Raw genomic sequence first — 12,013 nt, forward strand, 5'->3', positions numbered from 1 at the left:
CTTTCTTTTTCTCTTTCTCTCTTTCTTTCTCTCTATTTCCTTCTCTTTCTCTTGCTCTCTTTCTTTCTTTTTCTCTTTTGTTCTTTCTCTTTTTCTCTTTTTTCTCTCTCTTTTTCTCTTTCTTTCTCCTTCCTTCCTTCCTTCCTTCCTTCCTTCCTTCCTTCCTTTCTTTCTTTCTTTCTTTCTTTCTTTCTTTCCGGGTTTCTCTGCATAGCCCTGGCTGTCCTGAAACTGCTCAGTACACCAGCTGGCCTTGAGCTCATGGATATCCACATGCCTCTGCCTCCCAAGTTCTGGGATTAAAGGTGTATACCACCAGTGCCTAGCTGTGGTTTTTCTAACTGAGAGGTAAATGTCTTACATTTGAATAAAGGATTATGCTGAGATATTAAAGTAGAATATAATAGTTTTGATAATATAAAACATTTACTAAATATCTATTAGAGATTGCATGTAACATTTTAGGTAGTTTAAAAAACAAAAGTACAAAAAAAATTTTAAAAAAAGTCTCTTGAAAATAAAAATGAATAAATAAATAAAAAACCAAAACAAAAGTACCTATCCACAGAACACATGCTGAGCGTTTGGGTCTATGTGAAAGGATTTGTTAGCCTGTTGTTTAGTTGAGTAAGAACAACACTTGATTTTAAGTACGGACACAGCATCTTCACATATATCATTCAATATATGGCAGAAAACACTATCTTGGGCCCTTTAAGGCCTACCAGAATCTGAGAGACAGAATCCCAATGTACAAATGATGTTTATATCTACTGGAAAACAGGATAGCTGTTACAAGCTTTAAAAAAACATTTTATCCTAGATACAGAAATAGTGATGAGTCTGAGAAAAGGAAAAGACAAGAATCAAGTCACAACCAACTATTTTGACTATCAGATGCATTGACTTGATAGAGCAGTGGTTCTCAACCTGTGGGTAGCTGTCTTTTGGGGGCTTGAATGACCCCTTCACAGTCATCACTGAAGACCATCTACTTATCAGATATTTACATTATGATTCATAACAGTAGCAAAATTACAGTTATGAAGTAGAAACAAAAATAATCTTATGGCTTATGAGGAATGGTATTAAAGGGTCACAGCATTAGGAAGGTTGAGAACCACTGTGGTGGAGGAAATGGATCATCTAGATGGCAAGTTGAATTTCATGCTGGTTATTATTGCTTTACTAGAACTTTCAGGGGGTCTGGGAGTTAAATAGCTAATATAGATCCTGGTACTATTTGTGAAGTAACCAGCAAGGGATCACTGTTCAGACTTTTCCAGAGACATCTTGACAAGTAGATGGAGTGTCTCGGAGACTTGGGATAGGGTTCCTACATCTCTGACATCTCACTGGAACTTTACAAGGCTTTCAGCTTTGTCTATTGCTGATATGAAACACCCAAGCCAAAAGCAAGTTGAGGAGAAAAGGGTTTATTTGGCTTTTACTTCCAGATCATAATCTAACACTGGAGGAAGTCAGGACAGGAACTCAAGCAGGGATGGAACCTGGAGGCAGGAGCTGATGCAGAGGCCATGGAGGGATGCTGCTCACTGGCTTGCTCCCTTTGACTTGCTTAATCTACTGTCTTGTAATGCCCAGGATCAAGAGCTCAGGGATAGCACTACCTATGATGGGCTGGGCCCTTCCATGTCAATCATTAATTAATTAAGAAAATGCACTGCAAGCTTGCCTGCAGCCTGATCTTATGGAGGCATTTTCTCAACTGAGGCTTCCACCTCTCCAGTGACTTTAGCTTGTGTCAAGGTGACATAGAACTAGCCAGCACAAGTTCCATCCCTTGAGTGTCTAGTCGCTTCTTGCTGGAACAGTTGAGCCAGTCTTCACATCTGAATTATTTCTCCTTCAAGCATCCTTACTCTTTCTTTTTTTCTGTTTAAGATTCCGAGGGGCAGATAGGTCATAAGCAGTGCAGAGCAGATGTGAGAAGAAGAGGAGGAAAGCTTCTTCCTGCAATGTGCCTTCCAAGAGATGGAATGAATTTCTAAATCCATTGTCTGCCTCCTCCCAACACCTAGTCCTCCTTTGCAAAGCCTGGCCTGATAGGCTACCTGTGAGCCTTTGTTTCTTAGTAAATAGCTTCAAGAGCACCTGGGTTCATGCTTTCACAGCCCATGCACAAGTGTAAAAGGGGAAGAAGAATTAAGCAAAAAGAAAAAAAAAAGGAAAACAGCGTAACTAGAATGAAGTGTACTTCGGATCATAGATTTTTATTACAGCCAGCCAGTGTCAGGCAGGAGCTGTTAATCTTCATATGGTGTTGAATAGTAAATCTGTAGCACCGGATCTCTAGCAAAGGTAGAATTTGGTCTGTAAAACAGATTCTTCACTAAAGATGGGTCTGCAGTGATTAGCAGGCATTGCACTTGTGAGAAGCCTCTGAAAGGACAGGGCAGACTTTAAGGCACTGTCTGAGCGGTGCCAACCTGCAGTCCCTTGAGCTCATCCCCTGACAAGGCCTTCGCTCTTTGTATTTTGTCCTTGGTGAAGGTGTGGATCACATCTTCTTCAAAGTCGAGATCCTGTCCAATGAAGATCGGGAATGGCATGAATCCTTCTCTCTGGTCCTTGGCCCGGATGATCCCGTGGAGGCGGTACTTGGGGACGTGACCACTGCTACGGTGACAATCCTAGACCAGGAGGCTGCAGGGAGCCTCATATTGCCAGCACCGCCCATTGTGAGTTGCTGGATCCAAAGGATGGCGGGTTTGTGTTTCAGTGGCCAGTAGATGGGACCCGGAGGATCCCAGGACATCACTTCTTTGTTCTCCTTGGCACTCAATAGGATCTCTCCTCCCACTGGTCTCTACAGAGAACATTAGGCCATGTCTAGAGATATTATTGCTCCGTACATCTCTCACACAGCGTCCTGTGACCGTCTAGTGGGTAGAATCCACACATCCTCCAAACCCCCTTCAGTGCACAGCACTGAACATTAAAAAATAAAAATAAAAACAATAAAAAATAGTTATCTGCCACAAATGTTAATAGTGCTGAGGGTTGAGAAACCCACCACTGATGTAAGACCAAGCCATTGCCTCAGTGATCTAGGAAAGAAAGTGCCATTGAGTTGATCTTCTTGCCCTGGTGGGAAGAGTAAGAAAGCAATCCTTTTACGTATCTATTATCCTTATTACCTTACCACACGCAGAGGTAAGTATCTGCAGAGATGTGGCACTGTGTTTCACAGTTTGGGAGGAACAGAATAATGTCATGGTCTTACCATTAAGTAGAAAATGCCCACAAGTCACCAGTGAACACTGAATGTGTGAGTCAAGTAATCAGGACTACTCTTCTACTTCCCCTAACTAGTCTCTTATGTATTAGAAGAGATGATCAGATAAGAATTTATCTCTTACCTGACTGAGAATATACTACCTCCCCCGCCACCATTTGGAACAAGTGTGCCTCTATGAACCATTAACGATTTAATGCAACTCTAAATTAGCAGCTGCCATTACTAATAATTTGGGTTCCAATGGGGAGAGAGATAGGTTCTGGTTTTAGAACGCAGTCAATAGGATAATAAAGCTTCCAGGAAGATGTCCACTCATGGCTGCTTCATCTTTGCCTGGCAAAGAACTGCGGGATTTTCTGTTGTGGGTCATGGAACCACTATGAAGCGGCTCTGACGGTCTCAGGGAAGGGCGCAGTAGTCCCTGATGTTCATGTTCCTCAGCCCAGCCTAAAGCTTTGCTGCTTTTCCCTAGGTGGTCACCCTTGCCGACTATGATCACGTGGAAGAGGTGACAAAGGAGGGAGTCAAGAAAGCGCCATCTCCAGGCTACCCGCTGATCTGTGTCACTCCCTGTGACCCCCACTTCCCAAGGTATGCCGTCATGAAGGACCGCTGCAGCGAGGCTGGCATCAACCAAACATCTGTGCAGTTCAGCTGGGAAGTGGCTGCTCCCACGGATGGCAACGGGGCTCGGTCTCCCTTTGAGACCATCACTGATAACACACCATTCACGAGCGTCAACCACAAGGTGAGTCAGGAGGGAAGGCGATGGTGTGGCTCTTGTCTGTCACATCCCACGAGGTCTGTGCGTTGCATTTGGAATAAAACAAACAGTCGTGTTTATTCTTAGATGTTAGGAAAAGTAACAGTGTAACAGGAAGAGAACAGGAAGTCCTCTACTGGTGCATTTACAGAGTCTGCCACGCCTTTCAGCCTCTTACTGTAAAGGTGTTCTTTGACCTCCCTCAGTCGCCTGATCTGTAAAATAACACGTCTTCCACTCAGCCATTTGACAAGATCAGCGATTCCTTTTTATGTATTTTCAATCATTGAGTAAGTATTTGGATATAAACTTCTTGAGGACATGGGCTACGGTTTCTACCACATTCACAAATCTTCAAATTACCGGCAGATGAATGGCACGTGGTAGGGAGTCAGTTTTAAACAGAAGGATAGAGCACTCACTGTGTGGCCTGTGCCTTGCGGAGTAGGGGGACATGAAAGAGCAGACACCCCCCCCCCCCCGCCATCTGCCACCCACCAGAATGCAGAGACTATGATGTTTGCCCAGACCTGGGGAGAAGTGCCCAAAAGCAGATTTCCTCATACACCAGTGATGTTGTCGTCAGTCAAGGCAAAGGCTCCACACAGACTCCAGCACAGAACAGAAAAGTCTGTGCTGAAGCTACCTTCCTGGCTAGTTTTGGGCCTCAGAGATTACTTTCAGACTATAGTTCTTAAAGAGCCAAGAGAACAATTGTCACTCATAGCCATTGTCTTTGGCACAACTTACTTACAAAGACTGGAAAATTCATTCTCTTGCAACCTTGCACAAATTTGGGTTGCCTTCTGTTTTGTTAAAACCTTAGGAGCTTGAGAGGGGCTTATGGATAGCACTCTTGCTGCACACATGAGAATATGACTTCAAATCCCAAGAACACACGTGAAACTGGACAAGGTAGCACATCATTTCAGTGATCCTGTGGTGAGGCCGAAACAGAAGAGTCTGCTAACCTGGAGCGTGCAGAACAGTGGCAAACAACAGGGGGTCCCTGCCTTAAAGAAGGTGGAAGACAAGGACAGAGAGCCCAAGGTGTCAGTACACACACACATGCACACACACACGCACACAGATACACACACACACTTGCATGCGCAGAAACAGAGAGAAATAAAACCCTTTAAAGTAAGACTTAACAGCTTGTTATATTGTAGGTATCTAATTCCATTTTAACAAAACCTTATATTTGAGCCAAAAAGTACATTTTTATAGGTACTAAATTTATAGCACTCTAACTATAACTTTTCTCCTGCAATGAACTGGTGACTAATGTTCTTTATCCCAGTTTCCTTTGCTTTAGGTTCATTTCCTCAATTATTTAGTACCATTGTGTTTATGCATTTTTTGTAACGTGCCTAACATCCCTCCTAGACCAAGTCCATTTATAAATAAATAAAGAGGTGGCAGCTAATTAAAAAAAGTTTAATGGGAAAATCTTCTTTAATTTTTAATGGCCCTCAATGAAAATTGTTTCCATGGGAGGAATTTCTACATTTATGTGATTGCTTTGTGAGAGGTCTAAGGCACGAAGAACTACTAATTAATTTTCCCGACCTGTATTTCCCATGTGCGCGCACACCATCTAAGATGTCCAGGTGGCAGGGACCTACATTGCCTCTGACCTGCCCCTGCTCCTCTTGCTTTGGCACTTGTGGAAATGTAAAGGAATCTGGAGAAAGACTTTCAAAGGCCAAGAGGTGTCAGAGGCCAAGTTCTCTGCCTCAAGCTTAGATGACACCATGACCTCTGCAATGTTGTGGGGAGCAGTGGGAATTTCTCTGCTTTTGTTACTCGGGAAGAGCCTACTGCCTGACACACAGGAGCCAGCATGCTGCCAGCAAAAGCATGAAGCTTTGTTGGGCATCCGACTGGCAAGGTTTGGGAGCTAACTCCTCCAGTCAGCCTCCCTGACCTGCCAGGAGTGGCAGCAGGGAAGGAGAAAAGCCCTTGCTATGGGGGTGACAAGAAGGGGCCACATGTTTCTTTGGGAGGCAAGCTGCCTGTGCACAAGAGATCCTGAGGTTGTGACATCACTGCCCAGACATCTTCGCCGCTTCCATCCACTCTTGAAAGGCTGATTCAAGAAGAGTCATTGGGGAAAGGAGTGGCAGTGGAAGACAAGGAGTTTTCCTGGAAGACAAGGAGTTATGTCCTATGGGTCCGGGCCTTAACCTCATCGAGCACATTCACAGCAGAAGAGGCTTAGAGGCCAGTGAGTCTTGCTGGAAGACATGAGAAACAGTTGTGACTTCCTTGTGCTGAACCTTAGGTCTAACAGGAACAATAGATACAGTTACTATAGACTGTCTTTGGATACTTGCTCCCTTTAGCCACTCATTTCTGTCTCATCCCTTTACACTACAAGTATTTACTGCTCTGACCCTAGTGACTGGTCCATGGTGGATATCACTGGCTACATGATAAATGAACAGATGCACAATGAGTGGGTTGAAGCGTGGATGGATGGATGGATGGATGGATGGTCTCCACAGCTGCCTTTTTTACTTCATCATACCTATCAGATATAAAGATGTCCTTATGCAGTATATTCCTCTCTGTGATACTTTATTTTTTCCCCCACAGGTCCTAGACAGCATTTACTTCAGCCGGAGGTTCCATGTTCGTTGTGTGGCAAAGGCTGTGGACAAGGTGGGCCATGCCGGGACCCCCTTGAGAAGCAATGTGGTTACCATTGGGACAGACAGTGCCATCTGCCACACCCCGGTGGTGGCTGGGACAGCGCGAGGCTTCCAGGCACAGTCCTTCATTGCAACCTTGAAATACTTGGACGTCAAACACAAAGAGCATCCGAACAGGTCAGGCAATGACTTTCCCTTTGAGTGCATTTCAGGTAGCCGTATCTGTTCCAGCTGGAGAAGATCAGTGAAAAATGCTTCTGCAAAATTAAACACTGGTGCTTAAAGCTTCACAAGAAAAGCTTTCTTCAAAGGCCCCTCGAGGCCTGACCACTTACTTGCCTGTCTTTCCAGCCTTGTTCATCCTACCTTGAGTTTTTTAGCTGCCCCCACCACCTGCAGGAAATCACTTTACTTCACAAAGGATTTAAACTTTTTGGGGTTCTGTAATTGAGAGACCCAGTTCCAGCTCGCCCTCTCCCTGTAACTGCTGTACTTAAGTCCTCTTGTTCTAGAATGTGGCATCTCTTTTAAGAACACTTCCAAGACCTCCCCAATTTGATCTAGAGGTTCCTCTGATACCCATCTGTACCTCTGTCACTGTGTTAGCATCATTCTTGGAATCCGTGCGGTATGGTAGATTGTAAAAAACCTTAAGGGAAGGGATCATGGTTATTTATTTTGTATCTCCTCCATCTAGTTCAGGGCTCCTGGTCCCCAGAACACACTTGCTGAATATATGCTGAACCAGTGAGTAATGACACGGTCAAAACTACAAGTCACTAGACTTCTTTTTCCCTCTGCCACCATGATTTTAATGAGAGATGGATACTTTCATTTTCTTACATAGCAAGAGACAGTTCCTCCATGTCATACATATTCATTAAGCTTCATAGAATTTAAGCATTTGCCTTTATGGACAACTGAGTGGGTCCAAGCGTATGCAAATCCCCCTTCGTTTCAAACAGAATATGATTTATTCTTGTTGAAGAGCAGTAACAGAAGACCATGGCAGCACTGACCCTTTCCTAGGTAAAGAGCCATGCTCTTTACATCCCAAGTCTGGATTCCTCTGAATAATGAGCTTACGGACAAGCTTTAGAAACTCAAAGCCCGACTCTCAATAAGCTTTGTGAAAATTTCAACTTGTGCAATGAAAACAAATGCAGCCTGTAAGTACAGCTCTGCTCGCATTCCAGGCTTTAACCAATATTTATTAAGTTCATATTTTATTTTGAGTTGTATTCTACATGCACTGCAGAGACAAAAGCAATGAAGGAAATGGTCCTTGTCCTCTGAGTGGGGAGGCGAGATAAGCAGTCTCTAAACACAGAAGAAATAGCATCCAGAGTAAATACTACAGACAGCCTGGGACAAAGGCTTCCCAGGGCTGAGGAATAGAGGTCGAGGGAAAGGTTACTGCAGACGGTCAGAATGTAAGGCAAGGTGTTGGGGGGACTTGAAAGGAGAGAGGCAAGGGATGGCTGTTTTTAGACAGAGAAAGACACTGTGGATCTGGCTGGGTGAAGAAACTTATGATATTAAGAATTCAGCCATTCTTTTTCATTATGACTATTATTAAAATAAATGTGTAACAGGCTGGGGAGATGCTCAGTGGTTGAAATATTTGGCACACAAGTGTGGGGAATGGAGTTTACATCCTTAGAACCCATGTTATAAACTGAGCAGTTGTTAGCCAGGCAGTGGTGCACACCTTTAATCCCAGCACTCAGGAGGCAGAGGCAGGCGGATTTTTTTTGTGAGTTTGAGGCCAGCCTGGTCTACAGAGTGAGTCCAGGACAGCCAAGACTGCATAGAGAAACCCTGTCTTGACAAACTAAACAAAACAAACAAAAAACTGAGCAGTTGTTGAAGCCACTTGTAATCCCAACACTCAGAAGGCAGAGACTGGGGTTCCCAGAGCAACCTGGCTAGCTAAGGCTGCTAGAATCAGTGAGCTTGGCTCAGCACAAGAGACCCTGCCTTGAGGTGGAGTGAGGTCGTGAAGGCACATGTGTGTGTGCAACCACACACATGCAAATGTGCACACACACCCCCACACACCATACATCACACACACACACACACACACACACACACACACACACACACAGAAGCATATGAACACGTCAGCCCTCAGTATGCATGGAGACTGAGTGGGGACAGCCACAGCATCAGTCATCAAGCTCCAGCTAATGACTTACAGTAAAGTGTGAGCGGAGTGTTACATTTTCCTGTACAGGGAGAAAAAGCCTATACTTACAGATTGCCATGAGACTTGAGGAAAGCAACCTTCCATGTGTATCTATACCCTCGTGTTTGCATATAAATCCTGCATGGAAAACTTCCAGGGGAGGAAGAGATTGCCAAATTCACTGGCAAGGTTAAGTTAGTGATGACAGGGAGCGTGTTTGGTTGGCTGCCCCACGCTGCGGCTGAGCCCCCGCCCCGCCCTCTCCCCTAGAATCCACATCTCCGTGCAGATCCCCCACCAGGACGGAATGCTGCCGCTAATCTCCACCGTGCCCTTGCACAACCTGCATTTTCTGTTGTCGGAGTCCATCTACAGACACCAGCATGTCTGCTCCAACTTGGTCACCGCCCATGACCTGCGAGGCCTCTCAGGTGAGTCTGCTCCTGTGTAACAGCTTAAGAGTGGGGCTCAGCGAAGGGTTAGACCTTCCAGGTCTCTAGTCCTTAACTCTGTATCAGCTTTTCCTTCTGAGAAGGCATCCAAACACAGGGAGCACAGCTGAGCTAAACAGGAGCAGGAGGAACTTTCAAATGCGATTAGCTTACACTCGGAGCCTGTTCTGAGCTGTTTCCTTTGGTCCAGCTGTCCTCAACCTTCCTAATGCTGCGACCCTTCAATACAGTTCCTCAAGTTGTGATGACCCCGGCCATAAAATTATTCTCATTGCCACTTCATAATTGTAATTTTGCTACTATTATGATTCGTAATGTATATATCTGATGTTTCCAATAATCCTAAAAGGGCCATTCAATCCCCAGAGGGGTCTTGCCCCCCCCCCAGACTGAGAACTGCTTCTGTAGACCTTAACAAAACTAGCCTAACCCCTCCCAGCCCCTGTGTTCAGGCCTGCGTCATGAAAGCAGCTATTCCCACCAGTCGGATTGGGAGTATCGAGTGTGATGTTACATTAAAAATGCCCCCATGGTAAATATTGGTTACTACCCCACCTGTGGAGGCCTCTGGGTGTTCGGTAGCAGATGAGGGCCGGAGGAAGCCGGCAGCTAATGGCCGCACACCTGTGTTCACCACAGCAGGCGTTCCGCTGCACAGAGTCCTGTCTGTTTCCATTCGCCTTGGCAAACACACATGAAATGCATGGCATCCGCCTCCTGCCAACCCCTTCCACCACGACAGAAATGCATTCATCTGCCCTTTCATATTCATTAAGTATCATTTTTTGGTAGTGGTGGTCTTTGTTCAGTAGAATTAGTTGAGCACAAATTATTCTTAAACCCCTGAACTACGTGTGGAAATTTGATGGGACCACACATTACACAGGCAATAAAAGAAACAGTCTGATTAAAACCTAAACGTGTCTACCTCTTTCTGCTTAAAAAAAAAAAAATGTTTACATTCATAACGGGTCAGTTGAGTTCCCAGTCTTCGTGGGGCAAAGTGCTGGCACCAGACATTCGGTGCCCCATTTAACACCAGGCAACAGGCAGCTCGGCGCTGTCTCTCTGTCTCTTTCTCTCTCTGGTGTGTGGGGGGAGGGGGAGATTATGTTATCTGCATGTGTGTGTTTCTCCACACATGCAGGCCAGCGCTCAATTAAAGTGTCTCTCTCACTCATTCTCCACTTTACTTTTCGAGACAGAATCTCCTCACCAAGCCTGCAGCTCTCTGGCTGGCTGGGCAGTGAGTTTCCAGGCATCACGTGTGTCCATATTGTAGCACTGAGATTTTACACATGCCTCCACACTGACCTTTTTTCCGTGGTTTCTCGGGATCCCTCCTGCATATTCTGTGAGGAACACTTTACCTGCTGAACCGTGACCTCAGCTCCCAACAGGCGGCTCAGCCCTTTACAAGCTCTCCTCTTGACCTAACTGTACACTGGGTGTCCAAGGTAGAGCCAGCCATAGTCTTAGTTGGACAGCTCAATGACCTTCCCTTTACCCAGCCTCCTGGCATGCTCTCACCAACTGGCTGCTCCCTGGTTCCTCCCTCCTCTGCAGAGACAGGGTTCCTGGATGATTCGGGTTTCCACAGCACTGCCCTGGGACCCGGCTATGACCGCCCCTTCCAGTTTGACCCCAGTGTACGGGAGCCCAAGTCCATCCAGCTGTACCGACACCTGAACCTCAAGAGCTGTGTGTGGACCTTTGACGCGTACTATGACATGACAGAACTCATCGACGTGTGCGGGGGCTCCGTGACTGCCGACTTCCAGGTGGGCGCTCTGGGTTGTTGTGCTTGGGTGCCGTGCCAGCTCGGTTCTGGAAGTGCCTCAGGTGGCAGGTAGCCTTCCAGGCTGGGCTAGCCAGGTAAGGGGGTATCCTTTTAGAGTCCCTTGTCAAGGTCTTGACAGTAATGTGGTTTAAAGAGCCGCAGCGTCTCCTAAATCAAGTTAACTTATTAAAAAAAAATTACTAGAGCAAGTCATTGGCTCAAAAATCTAGTACCTACTTCTTTAGGTGAACGTGTGATTCTTTTCTCTGTACACTTTGGAAAATGGAGAAGGTTTACACTTGCTAGTGGGGTTCTTTACATGAATATATTCTGCTCCCCACTTGGGATGAGTCAGCATAGCAGGTGTTACACCTCTCAGATTCCACAACACTCTGGATTCCACAACTCCGGGAGGCGGCCATCGATTCAAACACTTGGACTTATTCCAAACTCACAACCCCTGCAAAAAGCAGACGCATATACAGGCGTGTGTGTGTGTGTGTGTGTTTGTGCATGTGTGTGTGCGTGCGCATGCACTCACGTGTGCCTGTTTGGCAAACATTAAACATTCCTGATGACAGAAATCTTTCCAGGAAGACGCTCAGGGCTCAGAAGAGCAGTTGTATGAGTGCGCCCATGAAGCCAGGCTGTCTTACACAACAATCCTCAAGTTCCATCCCACTTTGGAGCCTGTTTCTAAGTGAGCTCAGACTTATTAGCAGTTTGGTTTTCATTTCAGAACAGGGTTAGCCTCACTAAATGAGCAAACCTGCAGAGGGACTTTAATCAGTTGGGGAATGTCTTTCATGCAAGTGTGTGTCATTGTCCTGGCTCCTCTGGTTTTGTGTGCAGCACTGCCCTCTACTGGATCAAACTTCCAGGCAGCCAGCACTTCGCTCTGTTTCGGC

At 45.7% G+C, this 12,013-nt stretch overlaps 1 protein-coding gene across 2 annotated transcripts in view; it reads left to right on the top strand.

Annotated features, from left to right (window-relative positions):
* The window catches only part of Fras1 (Fraser extracellular matrix complex subunit 1), a 403,016-nt gene that overhangs the window by 372,762 nt on the left and 18,241 nt on the right, over positions 1 to 12,013 (top strand). For both annotated transcript variants that reach the window (XM_060380978.1, XM_060380977.1), the window contains exons 62-66: positions 2,515 to 2,702; positions 3,735 to 4,010; positions 6,627 to 6,859; positions 9,144 to 9,304; positions 10,892 to 11,106. In XM_060380978.1, the coding sequence (XP_060236961.1) occupies positions 2,515 to 2,702; positions 3,735 to 4,010; positions 6,627 to 6,859; positions 9,144 to 9,304; positions 10,892 to 11,106 (1,073 nt within the window). The remainder of the gene's footprint in view (positions 1 to 2,514; positions 2,703 to 3,734; positions 4,011 to 6,626; positions 6,860 to 9,143; positions 9,305 to 10,891; positions 11,107 to 12,013) is intronic.

The sequence above is a fragment of the Meriones unguiculatus genome, chromosome 3 (genome assembly GCF_030254825.1).
Source record: "Meriones unguiculatus strain TT.TT164.6M chromosome 3, Bangor_MerUng_6.1, whole genome shotgun sequence".
Classification (NCBI taxonomy): Eukaryota; Metazoa; Chordata; class Mammalia; order Rodentia; family Muridae; genus Meriones; species Meriones unguiculatus.